This window comes from Cyprinus carpio, chromosome B12, assembly GCF_018340385.1.
Source record: "Cyprinus carpio isolate SPL01 chromosome B12, ASM1834038v1, whole genome shotgun sequence".
Lineage (NCBI taxonomy): Eukaryota > Metazoa > Chordata > Actinopteri > Cypriniformes > Cyprinidae > Cyprinus > Cyprinus carpio.
Genome location: NC_056608.1, coordinates 1,334,214 through 1,347,945, shown reverse-complemented (window position 1 = coordinate 1,347,945; position 13,732 = coordinate 1,334,214). Strand labels below are relative to the sequence as shown.

Here is a 13,732-nt window from a genome sequence, read left to right as displayed (position 1 = left end):
TCTAGAAATGTAATTAAATAACACAAAAATTAATAAAAAAAATTATTATATTAATTAAAATTACATAAAATGTCTTAAAATTCAATATGATAAAAATTCTAAAATACTTTCTGGAAGGATCTTATTTAAGTCCTAATAAAAAAAAAAAAATAATTGTTTACTTGCATTAAAAGCAGATGAATGTTTTAAAAAAACACTAAGAAAATAATTGTTTGCAGTGTAGAATAATAATGCACACTTTGTGTGATTTTATATTGACAGGGTGTGTCCTAATTGACAGAATAAATGCAAATCGAAGAGACTGTTTAAGTTTGCTATTCTAATTGTTCAATAAAACCCAAAACAACAACTAAGAAATCAGATTTTCCCGCTGTCTGAACAAAGCCATACAGACATAGAGGAAGGAAGAAATCACACGGGTTACACACACTGACTCTGTACCATATTCTGGAAATCACACGCTCAAAAACTCCTCGAAAGGGAACTGAAATGCAAACGTTATCCCGCTTTCATCCAGAATCGGTGTACAGCTGCAAAAAAGGGCAAAAATACCTGCACAAAGACGTAAATCAAAGCCAGAGGGCCAATGACCAGCGCGAATATGGGCGTACTGCAAATGATAACAATCATGGTGGACACAGAGGCAAAGAAGGTGCCCAGGAACATGAGGATGGTGGACGGGAGGACCTCATCGATCACGTAAATGTCCTTGGAGAAGCGGTTGATGATCCGGCCTATGGGGGTGGTGTCAAAGAAAGACTGGGGCGTGTGAAATTTGTTGTCCAGCAGGGTCTGATGCAGCTTGCGTGCGGCCTGGATTTTCCCCAGAGCCAGAGTAAAGGAGGAAAACATAACCAGGACGCCTGTGTTAGAGAGACCAGAGGAGGGGCACAGCATCACTACACTACACACGCCTGCAGGGGATTGTGGGATACGGGAGAGCTACAGAGCGGGAGTCAAACGAGAGCACAGTCCTCACCACAAATACACACAGGGGCCGAGTTCACACAAAAACTTCAGTGGAACGCAAAAGGAGACATTAACGCAGCTCTTATAATCCGTATAATGACAATAAAGCTGTATTCATTCATAATAGAGGATAAAAACATCCACTTTTAAACACATGTGCCTAGTTTTTATTATATTTAGTCAACCTGTCTTGTTTTTTGTTTGTCATCTTTGCTTTTTCATCAGAGAACGCATGTGTGAATGGTTGCCAGGTTGAGAAGATAAAGTGAAACACTGTGCAGAAAATGTATCCTTTCAAGAGAGAAGCTCTAATTTGGGGATTTAAACTCATCTGGCAACCCCAATAATTCAAACACATGGAGGCCTGCCTTGGATATACAGAGTTTTTATTTTTTAAACTACATTTTAGTCTCGTCTTTTTTTGTTAACGGTATTGCATGTTAATATAGTCACTGTAGTGTAATGATGCTCATGGAAAAAAGGTTGTCGGGGAATATTTTCGTTAACGAAATGATCAATTCTTGCAATGCAACTCTTAGTTTTCACATTAGTTTCATATGGTTTTGATAACTTTTATACCACTTTATACAAAAATGTTGGTATGTACATAACTAATTATTAAAATTATTTATGATACCTGGTACCAAAATGTTGGTCTTAATGCTGTTCAAAACCCTGTATTTATGTGATTTGGTTATTTTATAGGAAAACTAAAGTTTTAATTAAAATTCTTAAAATAAAAAATTAAAATAAAAAAACTTGGTAAGTTTTATTTTTTAATGTTTATTTATTTATTTATTTATTTGTTTTTGACATTTTTAAATGTCATTTGGTGTAACCAACAGGTAAATGCCACATTTTCCGGACAGGCAAGTGTACACATTAATAGTTCCTAAAATATATTCTTTTAAAAGGATAAAAGAAAATGTATTTTTTCTTCTTGCAAATATTATGAATTAATATTACAGTCAATAAATTGTCACATTTTTGTGGAATTTAACAAAACAAAATATAACAACACCAAATCCATATAAAAGTCAACTATTAATAACATTTTAATATTTATTACATTTAATTATAATTATACTAAATGCATAATTGTATATATTATAATCAATAATACAAGATTTCTTGATTTTGACATACAGTCTAGACTAGTTTTTTTATGTAAACAAACATGATGTGCCAGTTTGAATACGCAGAATGGAGAATAACAGATACTGAGCAAGTTCTGACTTTTAAGAAGAGATTAATGCTGTTTCTAAAGTTTGACAGACATGGTCACTTTAACAGAAGCGAGTGAATCTTCATAATTTCTAATTTTTCATTCCACTGAAGCAGTATAAGGGTGTTTTTGGGTGCTGTTTTGATTTTTGTGTGAACTGTCCCTTTATGGTGGATGTGAATGAAATGATACGACCAGGTGTTCAGTCAGTATTTCTGTGCTTGGTTAAATAACACAATCAGACGAGACTCGTTAGATATGCATTAGTGTGTCTGTGCTCAGAGTATCTGACGGTACCTTGTGAAATGCCCAGCGCGGCGTACACCCCCACCCTCATGGACACTTGGTCCTGCGTCCGGTTGTGCTGCGCGTCGTTCGTCCACTCGCTCAGCCAGAAGTTTGCTCCGATGGCGGAGGCGCTCTGGCAGCCGTACAGGAAACAGATGAAGAGTGACAGGAACGGCCCCACGGCCTTCGCATACTCCCAGTACACCTTAAACTTCACCTGCAACACACACAACACACAAGACATCACGAGAAAACACTCTAAAGGAGTCAAAACAAGTGCATAACATCCTAAAAAAGAAATAAATGTTTTGTTAAATGGTGCTTTGGATATTCATAAAGCAAAAAAAATCAAAATAAAGGTTGGGTACTATATATATATATATATAAATATATATATATATATATTACAAAACTTAATGTATATAGTATACTATATATATCAGTATATATATAAATATATATATATATTTATTACAAAACTTAATGTAATGTGCCATTATAGTCAGGTAGAGTTGTGTGTAGTGTTTGTCCTCCACACGAGGGCAGTCTGGAGTCACGAACCCGTCCGGTCTCAGTCGTCTCAGCCTGGATGAGTTTGTCCACCTTCAGCTCCTTCTTCTCGGTCGGAGACTCTGGGTGCTTCCGCTCGCTGCAGCGCCGCCGGCGGGACATTTTCTTTGGGTTCTCCAGATCATTAGACATGATGCTCATCTGCCTCGCAACGACAGAAGAAGACGCAGACTGATGGGACATCCCAACTCACACCCCATGTTGTGTAATATTGAATGAAATGAGATCTTTCAGGGTGACGATTATTTGGATATTTATATAAACCCCTGAAGATCCTGCATTCAACCCTCTTATCGACTTTTGCATTCAAGGTGCACAATTTTCATTCATGGTTACCAACACTATTTTTGTAAATGTTACACCATAGTACTATGCAAGAGCAATGTAATTTGGTATTTTTTTTTTTTATGTTGTTTAAACCAAATTTATTATTCCTCAAACATGCATGCATCTATAGGATGATGCTTTATTTTATAAACATTCAAATAGAACTAAATATAGCGTTTCATTGGCATCCAAATGTCTTTTGTATATTCCACTGAATGTGATATCAGGTGGTTTTTAACTGGATATACAACATGCTAATTACATTGTATATCATAAAGTCACTGAAAAATAAAAGCAGTGTTTGCCGAGAGCCAAATTTGTCATCAGAAGTGCTTGTAAAAGCAGAAGTCACAAAGCAACTGACAGAGCGAGAGGCATTAAAAATGCATGTGTACCTCATGAACTGGCCTGCGTGCCTCCATTGACCACAGGCTCGTTACCCACCATATCTGCACTGTGGATTACTGAAGCATCTGTCAGGGCAACTCCTCGCTCCTCGTCACATCAACCAATAAACTGAAAAAAAAAACCATCAAAGGAGTCAAAGTCAGAAAAACATAGTGCAAAGACCAAAACTAAACGCAATAATGTTATCATAAATATATTATGAATAAATAAACAAATCTATATCCATAAAATAATCTAATATTTAATAGTGAAATTATAGTCAGGTAGAGTTGTGTGTGGTTTGTGCCTCCACACGAGGGCAGTCCTGGATTGACACACGAACCCGTCCGGTCTCAGTGTATCAGCCTGGATGAGGTTTGTCCACCTTCAGCTCCTTCTTCTCGGTCGGAGACTCTGGGTGCTTCCGCTCGCTGCAGCGCCGCCGGCGGGACATTTTCTTTGGGTTCTCCAGATCATTAGACATGATGCTCATCTGCCTGCAACAGACAGAAGAGAGACGCAGACTGATGGGACATCCCAACTCAAACACCCATGTATTCATATTGATGGAAATGAGATTTTCAGACGATTATTTTGGATATTTATATAAACCCCTGAAGATCATCATCAACCTCTTATCGACTCATCGACTTTGCATTCAAGGTGCACAATTTTCATTCATGTGACAACACTATTTTTTAAATTTTACACATAGTACTATGCAAGGCAAGTGTAATTTGATCTTTTTTTTTTTGTTGTTTAAACCAAAATTTATTATTTCTGAAACATGCATGCATCTATAGGATGATGCTTATTTATAAACATTCAAATAGAAATAAATATAGCAGTTCAGTGGCATCCAAATGTCTTTTGTATATTCCACTGAATGTGATATCAGGTGGTTTTTAACTGGATATACAACATACTAAATAAACATAAAATCATAAAGAAAAATAAAAACAAAATCAGCCTATACCCAAATCCAAATTTCATCATCAGAAGTGCTTGTAAAAGCAGAAGTCACAAAGCAACTGACAGAGCGAGAGGCATTAAAAATGCATGTGTACCTCATGAACTGTCTGCGCGCCTCATTGACTACAGGCTCGTTATCCACCATATCTGTGTGATTACTGAGAGCATCTTCAGGAAACTCCTCCTCCTCGTCATCATCAACCAATGAAACTGAAAAACCATCAGGAGTCAAAGTCAGAAGAACATAGTGCAAGACCAAAACTAAAGCAATAATGTATCATAAATATATTATGAATAAATAAACAAATATATATACATAACTAATATTTAATAGTGAATTAATATTTTACAGTTGATTAATATTTAATTAATATTTTATAACATTGTAATATGTATTACAAATAAATCTTTAATGATAAATGATAAATAAACAAATAAATGATAAACAAAATAAATGAAATATTTTAATAATAAACATTTCATAATATGTATTAGAAATAAGTAATGTATATATAAATATGTATTATGAATAAAAATACATATATTTATTTAGAAATATCTGTCAAACAACAAAACTGAAAAACCACAGTGTCAAAGTGAACTTGTATAAGATCAAAATGAAAGTAATAAATAATTGATTTTTTAAAAATATATTTAATTAATAATATGTAGAAATAAATAAATATGCAACCAACAAACAAATAATTATTTATTAATATGTATTATAAACAAATAAACACTCTAAATACTCTAAATATCTGAATAATAATATTCCAAAATATGCATTACAAATAAAAAATATATAAATATATCAATTAGAAACATTTATTGTGTATTATAAACAAAAATAAATAACATCTAAATATATGAATAACAAATATTTCATATGTATTACAAATGAATAAATAAATAAAATTATATATAAATGTACAAATGATAAATACTTGATAATATTACAGCTAAATAAAAAGAATTTAAATATATGAATAATAAATATTTTATAAAATGCATTATATATAATATTTAAATAATATTTTCTATATTATATTTAAATACAAATATACATATATATATATATATATATATATATAATATCTATATATATCTATATATATATATATATATATATATATTATAACTTAAAAATAAATATTTATATAAAGATATATAGGAACATATTTTATAATATGTATAATAAATAATGAATAATTATTTATTAACATGTACCGGTGACTTCATCATCTTCGATGATATCCTCGAGAGAGTAGTTTCTAAGGAACTCTGCAAAAGCTCCATTCTGCTTGAGCAGATCCTGGTAGGAGCCCATTTCTGACACGCGTCCGTCCACCATCACCAGGATGTTGTCCACCTGCGGCAGGAAGCTGATCCCGTGGGTCACCAGTATCCGCGTCTGGAATAGGAACAGCACATCACTTTACCCTGATCTGCTAAATCACATTACAGTCTGACTGTGACAGATGAGAGTGCATCACATACACGGGTCAATGTGAGACCATTGTCCTGACCACTGCTAGTTCACTCAAATTGTTTTCAGGGAAAAGGCTCTGAAATAGTTATGCACATACCTTTCCCTTGAGGGCTCCTTCAGGCCCGATGACTTTGTCAAAGATGTGTTTGGCGACGTGAGCGTCGACGGCAGACAGAGGATCGTCCAGCAGATAGACGTCTGCATCACTGTACAGCGCTCTGGCCAAACTCACTCTCTGCCGCTGACCACCGGACAGATTGATGCCCTGCACACACACCATTAATTGCATGACATTCTGATAATCACATTACATGACACTGGTCATAAACAGATTTGTAAGCAATAAGGTACGAGAGGCCGTGCTGTACAGTGAATAAGTCACGACTGAAAGGCATTGTTAGGCAGTAATTCACAATACAGTACACCTGTGCCGTATTGCTTTTATAAAATGTTTACTACGCCATAAATAATAAATATTAAAACCAAAAATGTATGTATTGATATTATACTTCTTTGAAGTAAGTTAGCTAAAAAAATAGTTCCTGACAGCAACAGTAAACAGCAAGAGAATGTTCCAATTTAACATGACTCATCTTATGGAGCTTAAATAAAAACAGAAAATAGGAAATCTTCTCATCCTCATCCTTCCATGAGGAATGCTCAAATCGTACTTATCTGACCGCCATCAATTTGTAGCAGTGAATGAAGAGGTATTATATTGATCACAAGTGCAGTACCTCAAGGCTCAGTACTAGGGCCATTACTCTTCACGCTTTACATGTTACTTCACAATATATCAAAAAAAAAGCACGACGATAGCTTTCACTGTTATCCTGATGATACTCAGCTCTATATTTCTTTGTGGCCTGGCAAAACATACCAATTTGAAAAACTAACGGAATGCACAGTTGATATAAAAGACTGGATGACGAGTAATTTCTTACTGCTAAAATTTTACTGTGTTAATTATCGGACCTACTGTAAAACATCCGCATGTAATGACCTAGAACACTGTCTAAGACTTGATGGATGCTCTGTCCATTCTTCGTCATCAGTTAGGAACCTAGATGTGCTATTTGATAGCAATCTTTCCTTTGAATGACATTCTGATAATCACATTACATGACAATGGTCATAAACAGATTTGCAAGCAATAAAATACGAGAGGCCGTGCTGTACAGTGAATAAGTCATGACTGAAAGGCGTTGTTAGGCAGTTATTCACAATACAGTACACCTGTGCCTTATTGCATTTATAAAATGGCTACCACGCCATAAATAATAAATATTACAACCAAAAATGTATGTATTGATATCATACTTCTTTGAAGTAAGTTAGTTAAATGTTGTCCTTCCGCTAAAAAAATAGTTCCTGACAGCAACAGTAAACAGCAAGAGAATGTTCCAATTTAACATGACTCATCTTATGGAGCTTAAATAAAAACAGAGAATAGAGAATCTTCTCATCCTCATCCTTCCATGAGGAATGCTAAAATCATACTTATCTGACCGCCATCAATTTGTAGCAGTGAATGAAGAGGTATTATATTGATCACAAGTGCAGTACCTCAAGGCTCAGTTCTAGGGCCGTTACTTTTTACGCTTTACATGTTACCCTTTGGAGATATCATCAGAAAACACAGTGTTAGCTTTCACTGTTATGCTGATGATACTCAGCTCTATATTTCTTTGCGGCCCGGCGAAACATACCAATTTGAAAAACTAATGGAATGCACAGTCGTTATAAAAGACTGGATGACGAGTAATTTCTTACTGCTAAATTCTGAAAAAACAGAGGTTTTAATTATCGGACCTACTGTAAAACATCCGCATGTAATAACCTAGAACACTGTCTAAGATTTGATGGCTGCTCTGTCAATTCTTCGTCATCAGTTAGGAACCTAGATGTGCTATTTGATAGCAATCTTTCCTTTGAAATCGATGTTTCTAGCATTTGTAAAACTGCATTTTTCCATTTTTTCAATACTCTTTAACTGAAAATGGAGTGTTTACTATTGTCCTTTTGCATTATTGACACACTAAACACATTAAATAAATAACAGTTAATTTTGCCGAAATACATAATACATGGGACAGTTTAGATGCTGTATTATTGATTGTTTATGTTGCTAAGGATGGTTGCTAAGGGTCTTGCACAGTGATACCCAGAAGCATTGAGTGAAAAGGTAATAGTCGTGCATTATCGTGAATCAGAATTTAGGACTGTAACTAACCGTTTTATAAACATATTTTTTTATATCTGCTGAGAAATGTCCAAAGCCTAACTGCATTGTCTTAATTGCTCAGATGGTAAGAAAACCGTAAAAAATAACTAACTAAATAAATAAAACAAATAATAATAATAAAAACACATTCAAAAGTCATACATAATTAAAATCAGGTAAATGCACTGCACACATCTTAACTGCAATGCTGGAATTATTATTAAATAATATTAAATCCTATAAAATGTCTTTTTATATAATTGCACACAGATACTAACCATTACTACAAATGCTGTATTACAGTTAGGGCTGTCAATTTGTTAGTTTTTAATATGATTAATTACATGATATGCTAATTAATTAATTAAGTTAATTGCAAATAATACGTTTATATGCTGAAAAAACCCAAAGCCCCAAATCGTGCTTTGTATTTGGTATATGCATTGCCTGAATTAGCTGCTAAGAAGAAAAATTATATTTGTTATGTTTATATATGTATACTTATATATGTATAAGCAACTTATTTATGTGCCAGGTGCATGATTAAATGTGTTAATTTCTTTTAAAAATATTACTAAACAATATTTAATGCTATGGAATATTATATAAAATATATTTTATATGATTAATTCTATTAAATGCATATTTTTAACTAACAGCTTTAATAACATTACTTTATATATTTAAAAAAAAACATATAAAACAATTAAAATCAGATTAATGCACACACATAACCTTTACTAAAAATGTACTTTATGTAAAAATGTACACAAACTGTACTAAAAATGTCTGTCAAACAGTTAAATTTTAATATGATTAATTATATGATATGCTGATTAATTAATCAGATTAATTGCAAATAATTGCATAAATGAATATCTGTTGAGAAAAGTCCAAAAATGCTTTGTATGTCATGATTAGATGTGTTTTAAATATATAAAATAATAAATACTATATAGTGTTAAATATAATATAATATAATATAATATAATATAATATAATATAATATAATATAATATAATATAATATAATATATATTTTTATATAATTATTTTTATTAAATGAACATATTAATCTGACAGCACTAGTTACCATTTAATTAAAATATCTAAATAAATAAAAAAATATCATAAAACAATAAACTAAAAAAAACGAACATTAAAAACCTACACACCACCTTATCCAAAATCCAAGCACAGCCTCCTCCGGGAAGCACCTTCTCTCCGATCTCAGTCTGGTCTCCTCCAGGAAGCACTTCCAGGTCAGGGGTCAAAGCGCAGGCCTCCAGCACACATCTGTACTTCTGCTCCACGTACGGTCTGCCGAACAGGATGTTGTCTCTGAGCGTGGCGTTCTGGATCCAGGCCTGCTGCGGTACGTAAGCCACGGATCCCTACAGGAGGAGACGAGTGTCAAACACAGCATTCCCCTGATAAAGACTGATCTGGAGACGAACTACACACCCGTATAGAGATCTGACCCTCCAGCTTCTCCATCTCTCCCAGCAGAGCACACACCAGCGACGTCTTCCCACAACCCACGTGACCCACGACCGCCAGCAGAGAGCCCTGCGGCACCATCACATTAATGCTGCCAACACATCACACGGGTTACTCAGCACTGCTATTAATCAATCACTTCCCCTTTAAGAGAAGCACAATCATGAGACAGCTTTAAATCTTGTCTTAAAACATCTTACTTAAGGATTGGTTTAACTTGACTACTGGTTTAATTCTATATTTATTTTACATTTTATTTCATTTTATTATTTGTATTTTTTTGTTTTATATTTTATCTTATTTTGTCTCATTTTTTATTTTGTCTTTTATTTAATAATTTTTTTATATTTATTGTATTCTATTTAATTTAGTTTATTTTGTTGTTTTTTTGTATTATTTTCTTATTTCATTTTATTCATTTTGTTACATGTTTTGGCTTGTTTTATTTTATTATTTTATTTTATTTATTTTTATCATCAATTTTATTTTATTATTTGGCTAATTTTTGTTTAATTCTATTTTATTTGGCTTATTTTTATTTAATTTTATTGTTTTATATTTTAATTTATTTTGTTTTTGTTTTTATTTCATGTTTTAATTTATTTATTTTGTTTTATTTGTTGTTGTTTTATTTTATTTTACATTTTATTGTTTTTATATGTTTTATTTATTTTTGTTATATTTTTGGTCTTATTTTAAAGTTTAATGTATTCTTCTGTCCTCACATCTTGTGTTGTCTTTTTTCTTGTGTTTTGCATGTTGTAAAGCACTTTGAGGAAGCAACTTTTAAAGGCACCATTTAAAATAAAGCTATTATTTTTGCTCTATTTTTCATTCAACACACAACAACGTGTGAAAAGATGCATAAAAAATGTTTTCACAGAAATGTTAATACATCAATACTTTTGCACTATTTTCTAATCTAAAGGATAAATTTAGAAACCACATGCATGTGAAAATCACTTAGAAACATGAAAAGTGTCAGGCTAAAATGCCTCTTATATTGATACTGAATAAGTGATCCTAAAATAAGTCTCATGTGTTTCAGAGGACTATAAATGATGTGCATAATTCTAAAACAGGTTCAGCACTGACATGCAGTAAAGGCCTCTATGAAAGTGGTTGTTTTGTTTAAATTACACCGTGAATCAAAAGGAACATAGACATATGTTTGCAACAGGAGGTTGTACATGACGCCCATATATGGAGATAGTGGGTGTGTATTATGTTAATTAGCATCTGCAGGATAATTCAGATTTACCTGCATTAGATGTGCTGTTGTGAGCACATAAATAAGATCAGCTGCACACATTATGATGAATGAAAGCAGGTATTTTGTGAGTCTTACTTGTCAAGAATGGCCTGGTCTTGTTTGGCCCACGAGAACTTCCCGTTCACGACGCTCACGGCGTATTCTGACGAAGAGAAAGCATGAGTCAGCTAAACCGAGTCGTGGCTCATTTAGCAGACAGCAGAGATTTCACAATGACTCGGCATGAGAGGCGCTGGAGTCGAGTTTGATTGTTTCAGCATGACCGTTTTCTTCAAGAGCTCAGCTCCGTTACCTGAAGCGTTATTTCTTCTGTCCACACTCTCTGGATCCAGCTCATCATGACTCAGGAAATCCTGGATGCGTTTCAGAGACACGCTGGCCTGACGAGCGATCACACACAGAAACAATCAGAACTGCTTATTCTGTAGGAGCACAAGACATGATGAATCTGATCTCACTCCAGGAATATTACGCAATTATCTGAAACATAGACTAACCCTCTAAAGTAGGTCACTTCTGAATATGAACTGAGCACAATCAGTTTATTCAAACTGAGGAAAAATTATTTTCTGGTGTAGTGCTGTAGAAAATAACTAATTTTGTCTCACTTTTTTATATATGTATATATAATTTTTCTTTTTCCAAAATGAAAATTATTTATTTTCAACTTTTCTGATCAATTTATAGATATTTTATTAAATTAATTAATAAATTAAAAATTAATTGTATTAATTAATAATTATTTTATTAAAATGATAATTTAATTTAGTATAATTTAGAATATATATATATATATAGTTTTAAATAAAAGTATACTGTATATACAGGTGCATCTCAAAAAATTTGAATATCGTAAAAAAGTTCATTTTTTTGTAACTTATTTCAAAAAGTGAAACTTTCATATATTCTAGATTCATGACATGTAAAGTAAAACACTTCAAAAAGTTTTTTTTTTTTTTGATGATTAGAGCTTATAGCTCATGAAAGTCAAAAATCTATTATCTAATTTTTCAGTATTTCTATTTTTTTGAGATCCAGCTGTTTTTATATATATTCTTTTATTTAAAATCTTTAATCTTTTTTAAAACTTAGGACATACAGTATATTTATTGTATTGTTATTATATTAATCTGATGTAACTTTGTAATTTAATTTAATTTAATTCTCTCTCTCTCTCTCTGTGACAGATGCTGGCATAATATATTTTTGCCTTACTTTGGTAGTCACAGGCTATATGTATATGTCAATTAATTTTGCACCGTAATCAACAGCGTCAGATGTATCTGTAAAGCTGGATTCACCCTGTAATATCTGTGTAATATGAAGGAAGCGGAGGCTCACTTGTACGATGCTGCTGATGACCTGTGGAAGCATGTTCAGCGGGAACCTCAAGATGTTGAACTTACATTCTCTGCGTCAAACATTCTCTCCACACAAAAAATCACTAACACACAAAACCACGTACACAAAAAAACCTGAAACAAACAACTAAAGCACATCACAGCACAATCGTGACAGTGTTAGACTTCGGTCAGTGCTAAAAGATTGAAACCAAGCGCCGTGTTTGGTGTGCACTTTGAGCTTATTAATCACATCGGCTAATGCACTTTTGAAACATGAGCCGGCAACTCGACGCCTAGATAGGGATCAACCGCATATTATCAAAGATAAGCACTTTGCATTTCCATCAGACACGAAGCCGCACAGAAACAGATAAGTTACCAGGAAGGGCGCGCTGATCCAGGCCATGGTGGAGAGAGCGCTGAGATACGCCGTCTTACGCAGCACATTCAGCTCCTTCTGCCGGATCTGCAGGATCTTCTCCTTGAAGGAGACTTCCCAGGCATAGAGCTTCAGCACCTTTATACCGTTGAGAATCTCGTTCATCAGCTTGATGCGGTCGTCCTTATGCTTCATCTGCTCCACCTGTGCCGACCAATGCAAGGAGTTACTGAAGTTTAACATTGTCCATTTTAGTTAACGTTTTAGTCTTTTTGTTGTGCATTTCTGTCATTTGTATTAGTTTTGGGTTTTATAAATTTTTCATATAAAATTGCATTCATTTTCATTTTAGTTTTAGTTAAGTACATCAAATGAAACTGAATAAAAATGAGAAATGTTGCCTTGCATGTAATTTAAATTTGAAGATAATGTTGCCTCACTAATGCTGCCAAAAATCTATATTATATATGGTGGTCACATACAAAATTAACCTTTTTAATTTAATTTAATTTAATTTTTATTAAATTAATAATTATATATATATAATTTTTTAATAGAAATGTTCATTTTAGTTTCAGTTAAGTACATCCTATAGATAATAACAGATAAAAATGAGAAATGTTGCCTTGCATGTAATTTAAATAAAAAAAAAATGTTGGCTCACTAATGCAGCCATAAAAATTTATATTATATATGGTGGTCTCATTTTTTTTTTTTTTAATTAAATTAAATTAAATTAAATTAATTAAAATAATTAAATTAAATTAAATTAAATATTTTTTTTATT

General features: G+C 32.8%; 1 protein-coding gene across 1 annotated transcript in view; it reads right to left on the bottom strand.

Moving 5' to 3' along the window:
• The window catches only part of abcc3 (ATP-binding cassette, sub-family C (CFTR/MRP), member 3), a 44,241-nt gene that overhangs the window by 16,789 nt on the left and 13,720 nt on the right, over positions 1 to 13,732 (bottom strand). Inside the window, 14 exon segments of the mRNA XM_042736032.1 lie at positions 553 to 863; positions 2,492 to 2,699; positions 3,044 to 3,197; positions 3,775 to 3,795; positions 4,129 to 4,263; positions 4,834 to 4,948; positions 5,966 to 6,149; positions 6,325 to 6,492; positions 9,668 to 9,844; positions 9,915 to 10,041; positions 11,299 to 11,365; positions 11,516 to 11,603; positions 12,565 to 12,711; positions 12,946 to 13,149. Coding sequence (XP_042591966.1) covers positions 553 to 863; positions 2,492 to 2,699; positions 3,044 to 3,197; positions 3,775 to 3,795; positions 4,129 to 4,263; positions 4,834 to 4,948; positions 5,966 to 6,149; positions 6,325 to 6,492; positions 9,668 to 9,844; positions 9,915 to 10,041; positions 11,299 to 11,365; positions 11,516 to 11,603; positions 12,565 to 12,711; positions 12,946 to 13,149 — 2,106 coding nt within the window.